Genomic DNA, 23,257 nt, shown 5'->3' on the forward strand with positions numbered 1-23,257 from the left:
CACGACCCCTCACAAACATACCCGCACACACATTTGGTGAGCAGATAACTTGGCGATAAAGCCAAGCTTTGTCCCTAAGTTATCATAACAGCGGAGACGCGTTAAATGGGCAGACGCCATTAAACAGTCTCTCCGCCCACATTCGCGGCCACATTCTCTGGCCAGAAACCTCGCGTGACGTACTCTCCACAAGAGCCATGACTGCTATTTTGTGCCCTCCTTCTCTCCTTACACACATACACCCATTCACACACACACACACACACACACACACACACACACACACACACACACCCTCCTCTCATGTATTATAGGCTTATCTGTTACCATATCTAATCATGTTACTGTTTAGTTTGTAGTTGGAAGTCGGAAGTTTATCGACTGCACTGTATTGATTATTAATTGCTATTACTGAATCAATACATTTTGTTATACTTTAAAGAGAAGTGTTTGGTATTGTTCTGCGTGCACCTGTGTCAAGAGCTGGCAGGGGATGTCAGTGCTTGGATTCAAGCCTTCATTGTGTTCCTTTTGAATGTCGATGTTCTCCGGTCATCGACTTTTCTAAGAGAACAATCCAATATTGAGACAGTTATACTGTCTGGTTATTAGTCCGTGATTCCAGGGTGGTGCCCTGGCAATATTAATCCTTATTAATATTCTATTGATTTTGATCATTGATATTTATCTTTGATGATTGTTGATTTGAAGGATTAATAAGCTAATGTTGATTCTAATCAATGTTCTATTGATTTTAATAATTATAGTTATCTTTGATAATAATTAATATTCTATTGATTTTGATAATTGATAGTTATTGTTGATGATTGTTGATTGAAGGATTAATAAACTAATGTTGATTCTAATCAATGTTCTATTGATTTTAATAATTAATAATTATCTTTGATAATTATTAATTATTGCTAATAACCAAACCCACTCCTGAACGAAGTGCCCAACAGAACTATGTCCAAAACAACATAGCACTTTTTGGCACATTTTTGTTCAACTGCAACTGATGTCCAGTGACTTTCTGCAGACCCTCTCATTCTTGTATATGAGAGTGTGTGTGCACTCACCTGAGGCCTGCACCTCTGTGACGTACTGCAGCAGCTCCTGTCCCTGGTGTATGACGTGGAAGGTGAGGTTGTTCATAGTGAGAGCTTTATCAGCATGATGCTGCAGTCTCTGCTCAGCCAACGTCAGATCTTCAGTGTCAAACTCATTCATCTGCTGAGACAGCTCCTCATTCCACGACTCCAGGTCTGAGATCACCTATTCAAACCATACAGTACACACATACAACATCATCATGACAGCTCCAAAATAATCCCATATGAAATAAAATGATAAAACAAGACCACTTCCGCTGTCTGAGTGTGTGTGTGTGTTTAAGTTACCAGTAAGCAGAAAGGGGTTGCAAACTTTGTTTATTTCCACCAGTGTGTGGAAATACAAGAGCAAAAGAGGTTCTTTCATTGACACTCCATGCTAATAACAGCTATTAGAGGAATAGTTCACTCATAATTTTCTCACCCTCATGTGGTTTAAAATATGTATGACTTTCTTTCTTATGCAGGGGACATTTTAAGAAATATACTGGTCCATCTTTTCAATACAACAGAAGCTGATAGTGACTCACTTTAAAGTTTACAGGACCCAAAAGTATAATAAAAATAGTCCATGCAGCTAATGCATATTCCAAGTCTTCCAAAGGCATACAACCTGAAATTAAGTTATTTTTCAGTGAAAATCTTGATGTCCGTTTCGTGTTCATGACAGCTATGAGAAAAGCTTGTTTACAGTAACTTGCATGTAGCGTTAAAGCAACACAAATTCCCGCATAAATGCTCATGCCACTGTTTAAAAACATTAGTAAGAAAGGTATAAGAAAGACAGTCATATGGGTTTGGATTGAGTAAATAATGACAGAATTTAAATTTTTTGGTAAACTATTCCTTTAATAAAAAATTTATATCCGCCTGAGACCTGAGCATGACTGCTGTGTGCATTTTCCTTTCCCCTTCTTGATTTGTAACTAGTAGTCCCAAAGATCAGCAGCGGGGACTGTTGGGTAGTAGACCACTGTGGATCTCACACTGATGCGGGCTCAGCCACCGGGAGCATTGAGGGCGCAAAAGGGGCACCAGTGAGATCCCGTCTGAGTGCTAAAATGTCAAATGGGACACCCTACTGTCTCGTGGAATTCGCGGGGACGGGCAAATGAAGGCAACGAGACCACAAGTCGACATCAAGCGTGCCGTTTGGGACAGGGCCTGATTTGTTAAAAAACAACAAAACAGAATCGTTCACCACCAAAACAATGGAAGTGCACAAGAATGATTCGTTCACTTAAAATTTTCCTTCAGAAACACTGATTTGTTTGCAACGAAACACCACTAGTTTAAAACAGAGTATTGAGAGCAATGCAGAGATTGGACTTGTGCTTGATGCTTTGGCTTCTTTTAGAACTATTTTTGCTGCCGCAGAAGAAATGTACAATCTGGCCAGTTTTTGTCTTGCTTGTGTGATACTGCTTAATTATTGCATGGAAAAGAGCAGCTTGAAAAACATCTTTTGTGTTCCACAGTAGAAAAAAAACTATATGGGTTTGGAACAAGCATGAGTTCTTATTTTGGTGAACTATACGGGTCTGGAACAAGCATGAGTTCTTATATGGTGAACTATCCCTTTAAATAAAACAGATGTTAAAGAAACATAAAAAAAAAAAGAAAAAAATAAAGAAAATTATAATTAATAATTTTTAGACCAAATATTTTTCCTAAAAATGGACAGTGGGACTAAGTTGTGGAAAGTCTGATTTTTTTTACTTTTATCAAATTGTTTATTATGTTTCCAGGAGTGTTTGTTAGTCATGTTTTTGAGGCATTACAGACATTACATCAGAAATTAGCATAATTAATTCTGATTCAAAGTAATGGCCAGCATCATCCAATCACTGCCAACTATGTTAAAATAAGATTTTGCATGAAAAATTCTGAATCTATGTACTGATTACCATTGTCCCATGTCTGCCAAACATGTTGAGTGGTCCAAACATCATCTGCAGCCTGAAACTTTTGGTCGGATTTTTGAAGTGAATACACTTCAAGTGCATAGGAAAGCTCCCTTGCTCCCTAATTAGGGAATGATTTCCAGTGTGGTGTCTGTCTGCACTGGTCTCAGAACAGTTTGAAATGCACTTTATGTTCATCCTAACTCCCTATAAAGCCTCTGAAATCAACATTTTCCAGCATTTGGATGCATCCATTGATTCTCATTGTGATAATGCACAGTGAATATAAGGATATTTTAAGGAAAATAAGCCTATATTCCACGTACGTGGTCATTGTGTTTAACAGCGTGCCGTTTCAGTATAAATCGCAGAATTTTTTTAAATGGCATATCAGATGAAACTAAAGACTCTTATCTTTTGATTCAAACAGGTTTTAATGTAAAAACTTAATTAGGTTTCTTACCAGATGAAGTTGTTTTTTTATTGTTGCCGTTTTTCCCAAAGACAAACTCAGCTGAGATTGGCACCATGTTGCTTTGACTCTGTGCGTCAAAAGTTTAACCCTTTAATGACAGCCTAGAGTCTCCTGGACTGAGATCAGTCTGTTTAAATTAAATTAAATTATGCATAGCCTATAGCAAAGCCAAAATTTAATGTCCACGCATGTGGACGTGGGGTCTCAGGAGGTTAAACATCTTAAAATACACTGTAGTTGTTTTATATTTAAAGATTTCATTTTAAAGTTTTGCACATACACATGTATCTTCATATTTGAGTCAGAAGATAGTGAGCTGTTGGCAAGTTTAAATCAGGATTGGTCTTAAATTTAACAGTTCCGGTCAGATCGGGTCACATGTCTTGCTTACGGGCTGGGTTCCGGCATCAACTTAATGAACATGCAGACTGCTCTCTCTCTCTCTCTCTCTTCTCATTCACACGTATGCATGCACACACACACACACACACACACACACACACACACACACACATCAACAGAGTGAGTCATATCACTAACGCATTTCAAAAAACAACTTCAATAGCTCCTTCCTGTAATATTCCTACAATCACCTGCAACTGAAGCAGTTCATGGCCATCTTTTGAACATGCAGGAAGAAGTAAAGAGATTGATGAGTTGCCCTGACAACAAGTGGATAAAACTAGGAGCAGCATGAATCAGAGAACAAGCACTTTGCCAACTGTTCAGTAGCCAAAACATGTGCAAACACCCACACTTCTAACAGGGCACCACACAGAGCATATATTATAACCTGAACAACCTTGCTCACTGAATTACAAAAAAAAAAAAAAACTACAGAACACACACACACACACACACACACACACACACACAAAACAGTACTTCACACCGTAAAAATTGAAAGATACTTGAGGAAACCTTTGGGGCTCGTCAGATGATATACCAGCTGAACTGCTAAGCACCCTTCCCGTTCTCTGAGAAACATACTCTTAATTCCTGCAAGAACTCTAAGGACTGTCATCGGTTCCTTCAGTAAACACATCATAAGTGTTTAACGTATCTTTTAATTGTCAAAAACATGACATTTGTCATTTATAGAGTGATAGGTAAATCTTAAAAGCATGATTTTAACAAACAATCCTCTCTATTGACCAGTCAAAGGTCTGAAGCACTCACTCTGCACCGTTGTCTGGTTGACAACTCTTCGTTCCCTAATGATCACGACCATCTTTGTCCCAGTTGTCCTGAGCGAAGGGGGAATAAGGACAGAACACAACCGCTTTCTCTGAAGTGAAAAAGGAGCGCTTGGGAAATCACACACCCTCTGTTGTGCCCTGTGGCGCTCCGTCGGCTTGACTGACTGCGCTGACCCGCCCTGCTCTGAGTAATAATTTTAATACAACTACCTCACATCTGATGTATGAAACACTTCTGTGTTCACCTACCCTACCAATTGCCACCTACTACTTAATGCATACTGAAAATTACACTTGAAATCCACCTATGCTGTATGTGTATGGCTTTGACTTGGAAAACCATATCAAATGGTCCTCTCAGATTTACCTTATCTATCAGCAAGTATCAGTGGAACTTGAGCGCCCTCAAAAACTCCCCATGGAATGTGACACCCCTTGATCTATATTGGATTATGTTAAAGAGAGAGATATCACTTTTACTACAAAAGAGCTGGCCCGTTTTGTGCACTCTGATTACTTCATATAGGGTTTCCAATGTACAAAACATTCAGCTAATTTAACAGCCACCAGAGGTCAATCGCAAGGAATGATGGGTGTTTTGCAGAGGAAGTGGAGCTTGCAACTTATATAAAATTCAACATGACATCAAAATGGATCCTGTTTGCTTTCTTAAAATACGTTCCTGGTCTTATTGTGAACGATTCATCACAATATGAAATTGAATGGATTTGGCAAATGCCATTTCATGTTGACTTTAAAGACCATATGAAATCACTTGATGAGTGCAGGGTTTGTTTGTTTGTTTGTTTTTTCCTGTGTCGACATGTTTCCTATTGACACATGAATATGGGGAAGGACAATTCCTCTTTAAAAAAGAAAACAGCTAAAAGGTTTTAGTTTACATCACAGCAGTGAACCATGATTTGCTACTTGCATTTGCCAGATAGAAGCATGTGCTATTATGGGGAGGGGACACTGGATGAAATAGTGAACACACTCATAAGTGCAAGATGTGTCATGAACATTTCGGTCTGTTTTTCTAGAAAAGAACTACTATTGATTTTAAATCTGTTAAAAGTTCACTTTGTCACCTGTTAGGAGTACTCTAGCATATAGATGACCTCGAAGCTATCAGACGTTCGAATAGCACTCAGTGCACAGGAGACTGAACTCACAACTGTTCCCTATCTGTCACTCACTCAACGTTGTGTCGATGTAGTGACACTAGGGGTCACTCTTGGGAGCCCGAGACACCTCTGGTCTTTGATAAAAGGCCAATGAAAATTGGCGAGTGGTATTTGCATGCCACTCCCCCGGACATACGGGTATAAAAGGAGCTGGTATGCAACCACTCATTCAGATTTTCTCTTCGGAGCCGAACGGTCATGCTCACTGAGCTGAATTCCCACGACTGTTCATTCACCTCTGCTGGATTTGACAGTGCATTTCAGCGGCTTCTCCCTCCTCTGCACTGGTGCACTGCAGAGAATGCCCCTGGGCGCTTCGGCAGAAATAAGAGTATATTTCTCTAAAAGAGTATATTTCTCTAAAAGAGCGGCACACACGGAACATCTTTTTAAAGACGCGTCTTTTTAAAGATGCCTTTCCGATTGTGTGTTATTCCTGGTTGTGCTCGTTATCTCTCGCCTTCTGATGGTCACGATCACTGTCTTTCGTGTCTGGGCACTGCTCACAAGGAGACAGCATTCGTGGATGGTCATGTACTCATTGCAAGGACATGTCCATGGCAACGATGCGGTCGTGGCTCGCCTTCGTAAGAATGCAAGCCACCCTAGAGGCTCCCCGCCTTGGTCCTTTTACCCACGGGTATGAGGCCAGCGCGGTTAGCACTGGGGGCGATTTGGGGACCCCAATGGGACTGCCTCCGCCGGGTATCCCCCCGTGGACCTGCCATTCCCCAGCACGCTTGTCTGCCCTGATCGGGCTTCCGGATGAGTCCGCCGGCTCATCTCATGACGAGTTCGACCTCTTATTCGGAGCCCGCGAATGTGATGAGCTCGAGCGCAGCATCGGAGAGCGGGCTAGTCCAGTCGGACGCAGAAGCCTCAGCTGGGCTCCTCCCTTCGGGGACGACTGCCCAGTCACAGGCTGACGTGGAGATGACGACATGCTTTTCCGGGCAGCCACGAGCGTCGGCTAGAGTGGAACCCTCCGCTCTTCCCTGAACCCTCGCGGCTCGATGACTGGTTCCTGGGCTCACGGCGCCGCTCAAAGCGACCCCCACCCCCGTTCCTGTCTTCCCGGAAGTGCATGAAGAGCTGACAAGGTCGTGGGAGGCACTTTTTTACTGCCCGCTCCCGATCTTTTCAGCTTCCCCGCCCTCACTACCCTCGATGGTGGGGCGGCCAAAGGGCTATTCGGCAATCCCCAGGTGGATAAAGGCGCTCGCGGTGCACCTATGCCCGCAGAGCGCCGCCACCTGGCGTGGGTGCCCAAAGCCCCCGTCCAAGGCCTGTAGGTTTACGTCATCTCTGACGGCCAAGGCCTACGATGCTGCTGGACAAGCCGCCGCCGCCCTGCAAGCCATGGCTCTCCTGCAAGTCCACCAAGGCACTAAAGGAACTGCACGAGGGTAGTTCCGCCCCGGGATTGATGCAGGAACTGTGCTTGGTGACCGACCTCACTCTCCGAGCGACGGAGGTCACGGTGCGGTCTCTCGGGCGGACGATGTCCACATTAGTGGTCCAGGAGTGCCACCTTTGGCTCAACCTGGTCGAGATGGGTGAGGCCGACAGGACAAGATTCCTTGCTGCCCCCATCTCCCAGGTGGGCCTATTCGGCGACACCGTCAAGGACTTTGCCCAGCAGTTCTCGACAGTGGAGCAGTAGAGGGAGGCTATCTGGCATATCCTGCCCCGGCGCGGCTCAAGATCCGGCACCCCGTCTGTTCGTCGCCAAGGGCGTCCCCCTGCGGTGACTGCACTGGCTCCGCCGCAGCCCGCCCCAGCCCACCCCTTCGGCCTGGCCCCGGCGCGGAGCCCACCGCAGGAAGCAGACGCCACCCATCTCGCGGCCGCCCAGAACCCATGAAAGGCTTCAAAGCGCCCTTGTGACGGGTGATCCAGGGACGACGAAACCCGCTACTCTGGAGCTGGTAAGCAGATTTCTCCATCTTTTTTTTTATCTTTGCATTTAATTGCGCTGCATACCCAAGTGGTTGCAGTACTCAAGAGTTCAGCAAGAGCGGTTACCTTGTTCCCTGGGTCATGTAACCGTGTGCACGGCCATCATCACAACCACCGTCCACCACTCTATTTGGCAGGTTTGGCGCTCCAGCGGCGGTCTCCCGCTCCTGAGCGCCCAGCTGTGGCACAAATCCACCCCCGATGTGACAGTCTCCACGGGTCACGAGGACAGGCCTCTTCCTCCCCCGTCCCAGGCTGTGCCGGGGGTGGTCACAAGGAGCCAGGTAAGTGCTTCGATGTCCCTAGACTCAGCACGGCCATGACATGGTGTGGCACCTTGAGCTCCACCCCGCCATGAGGCCCCACCTGCCAGTACGCACGGAACTTGGACGTGTGGCTTGCGCTTTCCAATCTGTCGCGATGGCTGGTCTGGACCGTCCGACTCGGCTATGCGATTCAGTTCACCAGGCGTCCGCCCAGGTTCAGCGGTGTCCACTTCACCTTGGTGAAGGACGAAAACGCTGCTACCTTGCGTGGAGATCGCTAACCTCCTACAGAAAGGCGCGATAGAACCTGTCCCTCCGGCCGAGATGAAGAAGGGGTTTTACAGCCCCTACTTCATCGTACTGAAAAATGGCAGTGGGTTGCAGCAAATTTTGGACCTGCGAGTACTGAACCGGGCTTTACACAGACTCCCGTTCAAGATGCGGATGCAAAAACGCATTCTGGTGAGCATCCGGCATCAAGATTGATTCATCGTGGTAGGCCTAAAGGACGCGTACTTTCACGTCTCGATCCTTCCTCGACACAGACCCTTCCTGCGGTTTGCATTCGAGGGTCAGGCATATCAGTACAAGGTCCTCCCTTTTAGCCTGTCCCTGTCCCCTCGCATATTCATGAAGGTCGCAGAGGCAGCCCTTGCCCCGCTAAGGGAGGTGGGCATTCGCATTCTCAACTATCTCGATGACTGGCTAATCTTAGCTCACTCTCGGGACATGTTGTGCGCACACAGGGACTTGGTGCTCTCACACCTCAGCCGACTAGGGCTTCGGCTCAACTGGGAAAAGAGCAAGCTCCTCCCGGTTCAGAGCATCTCTTTTCTCGGTTTGGAGTTGGACTCAGTCTCTTTGACAGCGCGCCTCACGAACGAGCACACCCAGTTGCTGTTGGTCTGTTTGAAGGCGTTCAAACAGAAAACAGCGGTTCCACTGAAACTTTTTCAGAGGCTCCTGGGGCATATGGCATCATCAGCAGTGGCCACCCTGCTCGGGTTGATGCATATGAGACTGCTTCAGCACTGGCTTCAGACTCGAGTCCCGAGATGGGCATGGTGCCACGGGACACATCGCGTGGTCATCACGCCGGTCTGTCACTGTCTTTTCAGCCCTTGGACCGACCTCTCGTTTCTACGGGCAGGTGTTCCCCTAGAACTGGTCTCCAGGCGCGTCGTGGTCACGACGAACGCCTCCAAAATGGGCTGGGGTGCTGTTTGCAACGGGCACGCAGCCGCCGGCTTGTGGACGGGCCCGTGACTGCATTGGCACATCAACTGCCTCGAGTTGTTGGCAATTCTGCTCGCCCTGCGGAGGTTTCAGCCGTTGATCCAGGGCAAGCACGTGCTAGTTCAGACAGACAACATGGCAACGGTAGCATATGTAAACCGCCAACATGGTCTGCGCTCTTGTTGTATGTCACAACTCGCCCGCCATCTCCTCCTCTGGAGTCAGCAGCACTTCAAGTCGCTGCGAGCCACTCGCATCCCGGGCAACCTCAACACTACAGCGGACGCGCTGTCATGACAGGTTACCCTCAGGGGATAGTGGAGACTCAACCCTCAGGTGGTCCAGCTGATTTGGAGTCAATTCGGACAGGCACAGGTGCACCTGTTCGCCTCCCAAGAATCCTCCCCACTGCCCGCTCTGGTACGCCCTGACCGAGGCCCCCCTCGGCATAAACGCGCTGGCACACAGCTGGCCCCCTGGCATGCGGAAATATGCGTTTCCCCCAGTGAGCCTACTTGCACAGACCCTGTGCAAGGTCAGCGAGGACGAGGAGCAGGTCGTCCTGGTAGCACCCTACTGGCCCACCCAGATGTGGTTCTCGGACCTCACGCTCCTCGCGACAGCCCCCCCCCCGGCAAATTCCCCTGAGGAAGGACCTTATTTCTCAGGGATGGGGCACCATCTGGCACCTGTGACCAGACCTCTGGAATCTCCATGTCTGGCCCCTGGACGGGACACCTGCGGTGGTAGACATGATCACTCAGGCTGGGGCCCCCTCTACGAGGTGCCTGTATGCCTTTAAGTGGCGTCTGTTCGCTAAGTGGTGTTCTTCCCGATGGCAAGACCCCCAGAGATGCGCAGTCGGATCAGTGCTTTCCTTCCTGCTGTAGAGGTTGGAAGGGAGGCTGTCCCCTTCCACCTTAAAAGTGTACATTGCCACCATAGCAGCACACCACGACGCAGTCGACAGTAAGTCCGTAGGGAAGCACGACCTGATCATCAGGTTCCTAAGAGGCGCCAGGAGGCTGAATACCCCCAGACCGCACCTCGTTCCCTCATCGGACCTCTCTGTAGGTCTTCAGGGTCTACAGAGAGCCCCCTTTGAGCCTTTGCAGTCAGCCGAGCTTAAGGCACTCTCCTTGAAGACTGCCCTTCTGACTGCGCTCACTTCCATCAAGAGGGTAGGAGACCTGCAAGCGTTCTCTGTCAGCGAAACGTGCCTGGAGTTCAGTCCGGGCTACTTTCACGTGATCCTGAGACCCTGACAGGGCTATGTGACCAAGGTTCCCACGACCCCTTTTAGGGACCAGGTGGTGAACCTGCAAGCGCTGCCCCAGGAGGAGGCAGACCCAGCCCTGTCGTCACTGTGTCCAGTGCGTGCTTTACGCATCTATTTGGATCACACGCAGAGCTTTAGGATCTCTGAGCAGCTCTTTGTCTGCTTTGGTACACAGCGGAAAGGAAGCGCTGTCTCCAAGCAGAGGATCGCCCACTGGCTCATTAATGCCATAACTATGGCATATCACGCCCAGGACATGCCGCCCCCGGTAGGGCTATGAGCCCAGTCTACCAGGGGTGTAGTGGCCTCCTGGGCCCTGGCCAGGAGTGCCTCTCTAACAGACATTTGCAGAGCAGCAGGCTGGGCAACACCCAACACCTTTGCAAGGTTCTACAACCTCCGGGTGGAACCAGTTTCGTCCCAGGTAGTGGCACGCAATACAAGCGGATAAGCCCGGGATAGCCAGCCAGGTGTATCGCTTGCACATAGCACCTTCCACCTCTTTTTGAGCTGAAGATGTGCGGCATTAATTCCCAGTAGTGTTCACAAATTTTGTTCCCTGGTTGACTTCCTCCGAGCCCTGTGGCAGTCGAGTTTTCGGAGAGACACGCTGCCGGCCCAGTACAAGTGCTAACTAAGAGCCCTGTTCTGGGGTAGGTGCTCCGCATGTGGCAGTTCCCTGTAAGGCTAACCCCATGCGATATATATCTTCCACTAATTCGTTTCCCTGTTGGCAAACTGCGTCTTCCTTGGGCAGAGCCCCTCTGCCCCAGTCTCCATGTTCATAGTAACTCCTCCCCCAATGGGTAGGATTTACCTTGAAGACTCTCCACATGGTCAGAAAGACCATGTGACGTATTCTTCCACTTAAATATCCCCCCTCTCTTTGGACGAGGTGTGGTCTCCGCGGTGTCTTCCCCTTGGGAGGGACACCCCCCCGACTAGATCTGGCGGCCCAGTCGGATAATCCCCCTTCTTTTTTAGGGAGTGGAAAAAGAGAAAGGGAAAAGAGGCCACGACTGGGTTAAGCCTGTCTCTATCTCTTGAGTAGTCGACTTGTCCCCAAAGGGTCGTTCGACACTCATAACTATGTTGGGGGAGGTTACGTGTCGACCTGGTGTGCTGGCTATGAGGCACACAGCAGCCAATTGTGGCGTTTTGTATAGGGACCCCTAGTGTTACTACATCGACACAACGTCGAGTGAGTGACAGATAGGGAACGTCATGGTTACTTGTGTAACCTCCGTTCCTTGATGGAGGGAATGAGATGTTGTGTCCCTCCTACCACAACGCTGAACTACCTGCTGAAATGGCCGGACCTTATATCGGCTCATCAGCATAAAACCAGAATGAGTGGTTGCATACCAGCTTCTTTTATACCCGTATGTCCGGGGGAGTGGCATGCAAATACCACTCGCCAATTTTCATTGGCCTTTTATCAAAGGCCAGAGGTGTCTCGGGCTCCCAAGAGTGACCCCCTAGTGTCACTACATCGCCACAATGTCTCATTCCCTCCATCAGGGAACGGAGGTTACACAAGTAACCATGACGATTTAAATGCAGGTGATGCATGAGGAATGACACGGTACTCTATTGCAGGGCTATTCAACTTCATAGAAAAGTAGGCCAGGTGGAAAAAAATCTTCAGGGCATGCGGGCCAAGCCAGAACATTTTGTTAATGAAAAGCTTCTATCAGATATTGTGTTATAGTAGGTCTATATTTTATGTTCACTATATCGATAAAACATCGAGAGAAATTTTCCAGAAAGGGGAAAAAAAAATGAACTAAAAAGTGATTTAAAATTGGTCCATAACTGAAAAAATGTTAATCAGATTGATAAATTTTTTTTTTGAACAATACCAGTGAAGTGTGTTATAGAAGCAATGATTTGAACTTTTCAAATCAAATGTATACTTGACCAAATTAATGAAAATAACTTTTCTGTTTCTCTGAACTCACACTTGTCAGTTGTTCATGATTTTAGTTGTGTAATCTTCCCATATCATCAAAATTATGGATAATGATTATTTGTAGCGCAACCTCTGAAAGCATCTAAAAGCATGCCGCTCCTGCACGAGAGACTGTAAAAACATTGAAACCTGACGTGACTTCCGTCCAGCGCAAGTTTACATAGGAAAACTACTGAAAAACAGCACAATCAGACACAAAACATGTTCGGTGTGCCCTAACAGCCCCTAAGACAATGGACAACCTCAAGCGGGCCAGTGAAAATGTAAAACGGGTTGGATTTGGCCCACGGGCGGCCAGGTGAATAGGCCTGCTCTATTGAATACATATTAAACATACATAGCACACACATTTTGGGTGAAGTAGTCAGTTTTCTATTATTTTAAACTATATTTTATTGATAATTTTCAGTACTGAATGGATTCTAAATATACTAATAATCTAAAATAAATAAATAAAAAATGACATTTGTATTTTAGGAGGCAGCGTAATTAAGATACCTACCTTTTGGATCAGCCTTAGCGTTAGGAGCTCAACTATAATGCCTTAAAATGCCACCTTTGAATGTGAACTTGATTAGGTGAAGCTGTCGGCTTCTCAAACACCCTTTTGACAAAAGTATAACATATTTTCGCACATTTAGAGTTACAACCCTCTGTGACTCACAGCATAGACTGCCTCTCTCCAGTTCAATCAATGACTGTCATCTTTTAGCCCCTGGTTCTTTTGATCAGATCAAGGAAACATGAGAAAGATAGAAGGGACAACACATGGGATGTAGTCTTCTACCTGTGATGAACAACCTATTCACTTTAAAATAAGTGTAACCATGGAGGCACTATTGGGTATGAAAGATCTGAGTGAAAGCTGCAAACTCAGTCTCAAAGCCTTCAGCCTATGGACCAGTCACCATCTAAATAGAGATGTAGACTCAAGTTTGAGAGGAGCATGTTCATTAAAACTTGTTATTCATGAATGCATAGTTGTTAGGTGTTGGGTATCTCATGTGAAAATTCTTCCAGCATTCCTCTAGAACTTCACCTTTATTTCTAATATTTTGTGGTGCTTGCGCTAAGTGGTGCGATTGTGTTAAGGCACAATTATTTTTTATACTTTGGGTTTAGGCATTTCAACACTTAACCATGAGTGTTACACTTCAACATTTATGACCAATATACATTTTAATACAAACTTTAAATTTTGGCTTGACAATGCCTAAATAACCTTCAAGTCTAAAGGTTATTTAGTCCTAATGTAGTCTAAAACTTGGGTAGTTTGAAAAAGATGGATGGATGGATGAATACATTGATAGATGGAAAGATGTGTGAATGATGGGTGGAAATATGCATGGATGGAAAGATGCATGGATGGATGAATGAATGGTTGGAAAAATGCATGGATGGATGGATGCATGGATGGAAAGATGCATGGATGGATGGATGCATGGATGGAAGGGTGCATGGATGGAAATGTGCATGGAAAAATGCATGGATGGAAGGATGCATGGATGGATGAATGGATGGATGCATGGATGGAAAGATGCATGGATGGATTAATGCATGGTTGGATAGATGGATGGATGGATTCATAACGGATGGATGGATGGATGGATGGATGGATGGACGGACAGAAATATGGGTGGATGGATGGACGGACAGATAACGAATGGATGGACTGATAATGTATGGATAGATAGGCAGACGGACAGACAGACAGGTAGATAGGCGAATGGATGGATGGATGGATGGATGGATGGATGCATGAATAGAAGGAAGGATGCATGGATGGATAGATGGATGGAAAGATGCATGGATGGATAAATGCATGGTTGGATGGATGGACTGAAACCAGATTGATGGATGGATGGATGGACAGAAAGATAGGTGGATGAACAGACGGACTGATAACAGATGGATGGACTGATAATGGATGGATGGATAGGCGGACGGACGGACAGACAGATAGATAGGCGAATGGATGGATGGATGCATGGATGGAAGAATGCATGGATGATAGATGGATGGATGGAAAGATGCATGGATGATGAATGCATGGTTTGATGTATGGACTGATAATGGATCGATGGATGAATGGCAGACAGATAGATAGATCGATAGATAGATAGACAGATAGACAGACAGACAGATAGATAGATAGACAGATAGATAGATAGATAGAAGCCAACAGTAGGCTAGCTTTATCAAGTGTAATGTGTGCACTCACATCAATGGCATCTCGTTCAAAGATCCTGAGCTGGAGGAAAAGCTCTAGTTTGATCTTGCGTTCCTGAAACAGTTCCTCCATCTGAGCCTGAGCCTCATCCAGCTGCTGCAGCACACTCTCGATGTGAGCCATAGAGCTGTTATGAGGAGTCTTATTGCTGGAGATCGCAGAGTCTCTGCCATTAGAAAGGATGGAAAAGAGTGTGAGTGAGTATGAGAGTATTTACATACCCCATTCAACTATTATGGAGCGAGACTAGAGCTAACTTAGTCTCGGAAGGTTTGGAGATGAATTTGGTGTTGTGTGACTGACTGTAGTAGCGTGTATTTGGAAATTAATTTAATGGAAATTGATTTCAATTTGTGCTTAAAAATTGTTTTGGGACCTGAAGAGAGCAAATTTAAACAGACGTGTTGCATACATCTGAGTGTGTATTGGTCTGGAATTTCTTTTTACTACAGACTGTATAGTCCCTGTAGACACAAAACTAAATATTAGAAGTGTTAGAGAGAGTGAGAATTTGAGCAGTGGAGCTACTGAGGGACATTATAGAAAAACAAAACAGTTTTACAGATTTATTGACAGAATTGTTGGTGTTTCACTGTTAACTGCAGTTTGCTTTGCAGCAAAATATTTAAAACACGTTTCAGATATATTTTATGATGGATGAGGAGTTATTATTGGAGGTGTTAATCAAGTGTGTTTTTGAAGCCCTATAAATTTGTTCTGTTGATCTGTTAAAGGTGAAGTATGCTATTAGGGCTGTTAATCAATTACAATTTTGAACTGAATGAATTACTTGACATGCTGAATAATTATTCGAATTAATCCCAATTAATTGCACATATTATTTGCTGAGAAAGGCCCTTAAATAAAGATAATTCAATTTAATTGACAATAATAATTTAAATAATTATAAATACTTTATAACTTACAGGGTCTATAATAAATATAATTCAGAAAGAAATATAGTGCATTATTTTGGCAGACAAGTACAGCATTGATTAGAAAAAACTAAAGTGGCTTTAGAAGTTAACATATTGTCTTATTGTTTGTTTTGTTTTTTATGTCATTGAACAAGCCAATACTCATCAGCAATCCATTTTACATTGAGTTCATCAAACTAAGTTCATCAAAGGATGCGTTTTTGAATTCCATCTGTGCTAGACGCTTTTCACTGGTTTACAGCTTCATAAACGCTGCGTTTCTAGGATGGTGAGTCAAGTTAAAAGTACTTGAAACGTTAAAAATCGCATCTCAAGATCCCTGTATTCGGTTGTGTTTTGTTCAGCTGTCAACCCGTCTTGCTCTCATTCTGTGGCTACGCTGCTTGTGAGGTTTTTTGAGGGCAACTGCCGCCTTCTGTTGCAGCTCATAAAAACACATGTTCTTCAAGCTTGAATTGCTCCTATGGTAGGAAAATATGTACTTTTATTACAGAATTGACATAGGGGTCAGGGGGCATAATTAAAAGTGTTTTATTTTTATTTTTTTTGTATAGTCAATCACACTAAATTAATGCGTTAAATCAACATCTAGTCAAAATACTTTCTCCTATCCCAGCTTAATATGCAAAGAATTTAAGAAAACCATTCGTAGCATGATTCCCGTGAAAAATGTAAACAATATGGCGCTATCAAACATTGCTGTTTGTTTGAGCATTCAGACTAGCCCAACACAGCAACATTGGCTCAACCAATGGCTCAACCTTGTTTATTCAACCAATAGCTGGATTTTCATCAAACTATTTTTATGCAAATATTTTATTATCTGTAAAAGGAAATGCTTTATGTGCATAACCTCTCATAATTCGCTTGAAAGTTTATGCGCCAGGCAGGGATTTCATTTTCAAGAGTTTCACATTGTTCAAAATGCACAAAAAGGTGATGGAAACAGTTTATTCACAAAACAATGACAGATTTTGACCTTCTGAGCATGTGCTATGGGTGTGCGATAGCTGGCTGGCCCACAGAAAGGTCCAACCATGGAACACAATTATTCGAATGAAGTGGGACCTCACAATCCACCAGAACAGTTTTGAGTGCGGGCGCTCCCAAGTATTCAGAGGATGGCGGTGTATGCAATCATTACAGCCCAGAATATACAGAATATAACACTCATTCTGCGGCGTCTCCTGGCAGCTTTTAATAAAATGATGTACAATTGCTCCAATCCTGCAAATACACCTCTCTTTGAAGCAAGGAATTCATTCAGCTGCTCCGTCAAGACAAGGCGGGCTCCCTTGAGATAATGCGCATGACGTAGTGGATGGAAAAGCGAAATGAACCACATTTTCTTTAGTCGAAACGTTAGAAATGCACTTAAAATTTTTTAAACATTTGGATGGAAACACAGCTAATAGAAGACAAGGGGGGTGATCGGGGAAAAAAGTTTGAAAGAAATCATTATACTGTATATGCAATTCCATTTGGTGCACTAATGGCGCAGAAATGTTATTAATAAAGATTAGTAAAGAACTCTTTATGGTATAGAGTCTCTATGGCTGAACAGTTTGGTTGACATTTGGGTCCCATTTGGTCCCCACAATAATAGCAAACTTACAATGGTTTTTGGACCCACAGGGACAATAGCTTCATATAGGTACTCAGTAATCTCACAAACAGTTTCCAAAAGGTGTCTATGTGGGGTCTGTGAGGTTAGAGTGTACAACATACCTCAACTGGTTGTCCCCACCATTACATAAAACATGTATGTGCTTGTATGTGTGAGCATTCTCATGGCATTCCACAGAAATGAAGTTCTGAATGATTGACCAGTACCTGAGCTGCTGGATAAGTTCCTCCCCTTCTTTAATGACGTTGACGGTGACCTGCAGGGTGGTTTGCTGCTGCTGACCGAAGCGTTTGATGAGCTCCTGCACGGCCTCTACTGACTCAGCATAAACATCATCCAACAGCTCCTTCTGAAGCTCCTCCAACCACGTCCACAGCTGCAGATAAATTACATAATCAACAGCCAATCAGATTAGAGACTTGACAATGTTTGAACCAATCAGTGAACTTCTTAGATTTTCAATTCATTTGATTAGACATCCACTGACTGCATAGGGTGCATGTTAGACAAGTGATTTCAAACATTTGTGCTAAATATACATACAGTGGCCCCAAAAATCATTTGGACACAAATCTCACACTTACAATGTTATGGACTTTATTTCATTAGATAGCAAACTATCAAATCAAGTGGATTTCCATTTCCCAGCATGCTTTGCATGGGACTCGATAGGGAGAGTAAATGTTCAAATTAATTTTGTGTTTTTGTGCAAGATGTAAATAAAGGGGGATAGCTGTTAAGTGTTTAATGTTTTACTATGTTGAGATTTAGAAGAGTTTATGTTATGTTGGAGTTTTGGGGGTTACCATTACGGTGAAGAGTGAAGCTTGAGCTAACAATGAGGACAGTGCATCCAGAAAGTATTCACAGTGCTTCACTTTTTCCACATTTTGTAATGTTACAGCCTTATTACAAAATGGATTAAATTCATTATTTTCCGCAAAATTCTACAAACAATACCCCATAATGACAATGTGAAAGAAGTTTGTTTGAAATCTTTGCAAATTTATTAAAAATAAAAAACCAAAAAAATCACATGTACATAAGTATTCACAGCCTTTGCTCAGTACTTTGTTGAAGCACATTTGGCACCAATTACAGCCTCAAGTCTTTTTGAGTATGATGCTACAAGCTTGGCACACCTATTTTTGGGCAGTTTCTCCCATTCTTCTTTGCAGGACATCTCAAGCTCCATAAGGTTGGATGGGGAGCGTCGGTGCACAGCCATTTTCAGATCTCTCCAGAGATGTTCAATCAGGTTCAAGTCTGGGCTCTGGCTGGGACACTCAAGGACATTCACAGAGTTGTCCCGGAGCCACTACTTTGTTATCTTGGCTGTGTGCTTAGGGTCGTTGTCCTGTTGGAAGATGAACCTTCGCCCCAGTCTGAGGTCCAGAGCACTCTGGAGCAGGTTTTCATCAAGGATGTCTCTGTACATTGCTGCATTCATCTTTCCCTCGATCCTGACTAGTCTCCCAATTCCTGCCGCTAAAAAACATCCCCACAGCATGATGCTGCCACCACCATGCTTCACTGTAGGGATGGTACTGGCCAGGTGATGAGCGGTGCCTGGTTTCCTCCAGACATGATGCTTGCCATTCAGGCCAAAGAGTTCAATCTTTGTTTCTCATGGTCTGAGAGTCCTTCAGGTGCCTTTTGGCAAACTCCAGGCAGGCTGTTATGTGCTTTTACTGAGGAGTGGCTTCCGTCTGGCCACTCTACCATACAGGCCTGATTGGTGGAGTGCTGCAGAGATGGTTGTTCTTCTGGAAGGTTCTCCTCTCTCCACAGAGAAATGCTGGAGCTCTGTCAGAGTGACCATCGGGTTCTTGGTCACCTCCCTGACTAAGGCCCTTCTCCCCCGATCACTCAGTTTGGCCAGGCGGCCAGCTCTAGGAAGAGTCCTGTTGGTTCCAAACTTCTTCCATTTACGGATGATGGAGGCCACTGTGCTCATTGGGACCTTCAATGCTGCAGAAATTTTTCTGCACCCTTCCCCAGATATGTGCCTCGATACAATCCTGTCTCGGAGGTCTACAGACAATTCCTTGGACTTCATGGCTTGGTTTGTGCTCTGACATGCACTGTTAACTGTGGGACCTTATATAAACTGGTGTGTGCCTTTCCAAATCATGTCCAGTCAACTGAATTTACCACAGGTGGACTCCAATCAAGTTGTAGAAACATCTCAAGGATGATCAGTGGAAACAGGATGCACCTGAGCTCAATTTTGAGTGTCATGGCAAAGGCTGTGAATACTTATGTGCATGTGATTTTTTTCGTTTTTTATTTTTAATAAATTTGCAAAGATTTCAAACAAACTTCTTTCACGTTGTCATTATGGGGTATTGTTTGTAGAATTTTGAGGAAAATAATTAATTTAATCCATTTTGGAATAAGGCTATAACATAACAAAATGTGGAAAAAGTGAAGCGCTGTGAATACTTTCCGGATGCACTGTAGCATATGAAATTGACTGCTCGCTCCATTGAGCAAATGCCGTGCTAACATTAGCATAGTTTCTAAACTACATTCTGTAGTGCTTCCAAGCAGCAAGTATTTAGCATGCTAACATTCACTTTCACTAGTTGGTACATAACAAAATAAAAGAGATTTATTTGAGTTACACTGACATGTCTAATGTTGTTAGGTTTACCCAATTCAACTAGGTTCTTTCTAAGATTACACAGTAATTTTAAGTAATGGAGCCATTGCGCTTACCGCAGTCTTACCTCTTTGCTATGAGTGTGGAAGGCCACAGACATGTCGAGCAGGACTTTGCGTTGCTCAACGCGTCTAACAAAGTCCTGGATGCGGTCCTCCAGCTGGTGGGCAGCCTGGTAGATCTCTTCAGGGTCACACTCGCCCGTCTGTGCTAGCTGCTCCGCCGCCTCCAAGAGTTTGTCAGCGTTGGTGTAGGTGTTCTAAAAGACATGCGAAAATAGTTTGGTCAGATGCCCATGTCAGTCAGCACATAGAGCAGTGAAGACACAGGAAAGAGTAAGGAGTAAGTTCAAGTAATAGTTCACCTAAAAAAAAAACTAAAAAAAAACTCTTGACTGGCTAATTTTGACTCAGGGAGGGGTAAAGTAGATAGACATTTGAGCAGTAGCCAAAGTGATGCCAAGTAGACAAGTCTTACTCTTCCTTCCTACCTGAGCCACTTCTTCAAAGTCCTCATGACGTTTCTGCAGCGCTCTAGCCCTGTGCAGAGACTTCCCCACCCCTGTGTGCTTACTGAGGAATGCCTCACCATGATTCTCAATCCAATCTAGAACCTGGAAGAGAAGACATTCACAAACCATTTAACACCAAGTGAGGAACAAGACCAAATAAACTTTACCCATGATCCTAAAATAACACATGAGACATGTGAGCTGAGGGTTGTTTAAATGCAGAGGTGAAAATACAACTGTTAGGAAATTGTTACATCAGTGAAGCTATAATACATTTCAGGGTTCTTATATCTTTTGACCAATCTTTAATTTCTTTAAATGACTTTTAAAGTCATTTGTAACTAGTGAATAAGGTTTTTCTTAATAATTGCAAAAAGATGATTCTAACAAAGAGCAATTTTATCCAAGCTGGGCACTAGAAATACTAGAAAAATGTATTGTCACCACAAATTTCTGGGGTTTTATAAGATTGTATTAATTTCCAAGACCTGGACATTATATTTTTATAATAAATTACCTGAAAACTATATACTGTATACAACCCCAATTCCGAAAATGTTGGGACAGTATGAAAAATGCTAATAAAAGCAAAAAGGAGTGATTTGTAAATTATATTCACACGTTGCTATATTGAAAGCACTACAACTACACATTATATGATGTTTTACCTTGTGAATTTCATTGTATTTAAAAAAAAATTAATGAACAGTAATTTCAAATCAGATGATTGCAATACACTCCAAAAAATTGGGACAGTCAAGTATTTACCACTGTGAAACATCACCATTTTTCTAATAACACTTATTAAGCATTTAGGCACTGAAGATAGTTAAGCATGTTGGTTTAAAAAGTGGAATTGTCCCCCATTCATCCATTATGCAGGTCTTCAGCTGCACAATTGTACAGAGTCTTCGTTGCCATATTGTGCGCTTCATAATGCACCATACATTCTCAGTTGGAGATGGTCAGGACTGCATGCAGGCCAATCTAGCACCTGCACTCTCTGCTTATTTGGCCAGTATGTGGTTTGAAGTTGTCCTGCTGAAAATGCCGGGATATCCCTGGAAAAGACTGTGCTGGATGGAAGTATATGCTGCTCCAAAATTTTTACATATCTGTCTGCATTAATGGTGCCTTCACAGATGTGGGAGTTACCCATGCCATGGGCACTGACACACCCCTGGCCAATACAGACACTGGTTTTTGGACCTGACGCTGACAACAGCTTGGATGGTCCTTTTTCTCTTTGGCCCGGAGAACACGACGGCTGTGTTTTTCAAAGCTATTTGAAATATGGACTCATCGGACCATAAAACACAGTTCCACTGTACTACTTTCCATCTGAGATGAAAACGAGCCCAGAGAATTCGGCAGCGCTTCTGGACAGTGTTGATGTAGGGCTTCTGCTTTGCATAGTAAAGTCTTAACTTGCATCTGTGGATACAGTGGCGAATGGTGTTGAATAACAAAGGTTTACTAAAGTAATCCAAAGCCCACGTTCATGATATCCATCACAGATGAATGATGTTTTTTAAGAAAATGATGACTGAGGGATCAGAGATCACACACATTCAGAAGTGGTTTTGCCCTTCTTGCCCTTTACGCACCGAGATTTGACCAGATTCCTTGAATCTTTTAACTATATTGTACAATGTAGAGGGTGAAATGGCCAAAATCCTTCCAATTTGTCTTTGGGGAACATTGTTCTCAAAGTGCTGGATTATCTGCAGAAGCATCTGTTGGCAAATTGACAAGTCTCGAATGATCCTTGCTCTTGAAAGACTAGACTGTTTTTGGAGGCTCCTTATATACTATGACACGATTGCCTCACCTGTTTAACATCTCCTGTTTTACATTACCTTGTTATTTTAACTCGTCAATTTTATTTTATAAGTCTTTAATTGCCTCTGTCTCAGCTTTTTTGTAGCGTGTTATAATCATCTGATTTAAAATAACTATACATAAAAAAAATGTAAAAAAACTCACAAGGTAAAACATCATATAATGTGTAGTTGTAGTGTTTTCAATTTAGCAAAAGGTGAATATAATTTACAAATCACTCCTTTTTGTTTTTATTAGCATTTTTCTTGCTGTCCCAACTTTTTTGGAATTGGGGCAGTATATGCAGTACATATATACATATGTGTTGTGACACATTCCTCCCGTAACCATCTTTAAAATTGTCTGTGACTTGTGCCACAGTAGACCTTCTTTCAGTTGAGACCAGACGGGATAGCCTTCATTGCCCTTGCACATCGATGAGCCTTGGGCGACAAACACCCTGTTGCTGGTTTGTGGTTTGTGCCTCCTTGGACCACTGTCGGTAGGTACTCACCACTGCTGACTGGGAGCACCGCATATGCCTTGCCGTTTCAGAGATGCTCTGACCCAGTCATCTGGCCATAACAATTTGGCCCTTGTCAAAGTTGCTCAGGTCTTAACTCCTGCCCATTTCTCCTGCATTCAACACGTTGACTATGAGAATTGTTTCGCTAACCATCTAATCAATTTCTAGTGAATGAAATATATTAGAGCAGGGTTTAACTAAAAAAATGTATTCACTATAAATTTCCATGACTTTTTAGTATGTTATTACATTCCATGAATTTTTAAAGGCCTGAAAATGTAACATTGTAAATTTTTCCATGATGAACCCATCAAACAGAATCTTTCAGTCATCTTGTTTAATTTCTTGGT

At 43.8% G+C, this 23,257-nt stretch overlaps 1 protein-coding gene across 5 annotated transcripts in view; it reads right to left on the reverse strand.

The window, feature by feature from the left end:
• triob (trio Rho guanine nucleotide exchange factor b) overlaps positions 1–23,257 on the reverse strand; it is a 237,687-nt gene that overhangs the window by 70,733 nt on the left and 143,697 nt on the right. For all 5 annotated transcript variants that reach the window (XM_051720104.1, XM_051720103.1, XM_051720101.1 and 2 more), the window contains exons 11-15: positions 20,540–20,662; positions 20,117–20,308; positions 17,591–17,760; positions 14,811–14,985; positions 1,080–1,275 (exon numbers count right to left, since the gene is read on the reverse strand). In XM_051720104.1, the coding sequence (XP_051576064.1) occupies positions 1,080–1,275; positions 14,811–14,985; positions 17,591–17,760; positions 20,117–20,308; positions 20,540–20,662 (856 nt within the window). The remainder of the gene's footprint in view (positions 1–1,079; positions 1,276–14,810; positions 14,986–17,590; positions 17,761–20,116; positions 20,309–20,539; positions 20,663–23,257) is intronic.

This window comes from Myxocyprinus asiaticus, chromosome 16 (genome assembly GCF_019703515.2).
Source record: "Myxocyprinus asiaticus isolate MX2 ecotype Aquarium Trade chromosome 16, UBuf_Myxa_2, whole genome shotgun sequence".
Lineage (NCBI taxonomy): Eukaryota > Metazoa > Chordata > Actinopteri > Cypriniformes > Catostomidae > Myxocyprinus > Myxocyprinus asiaticus.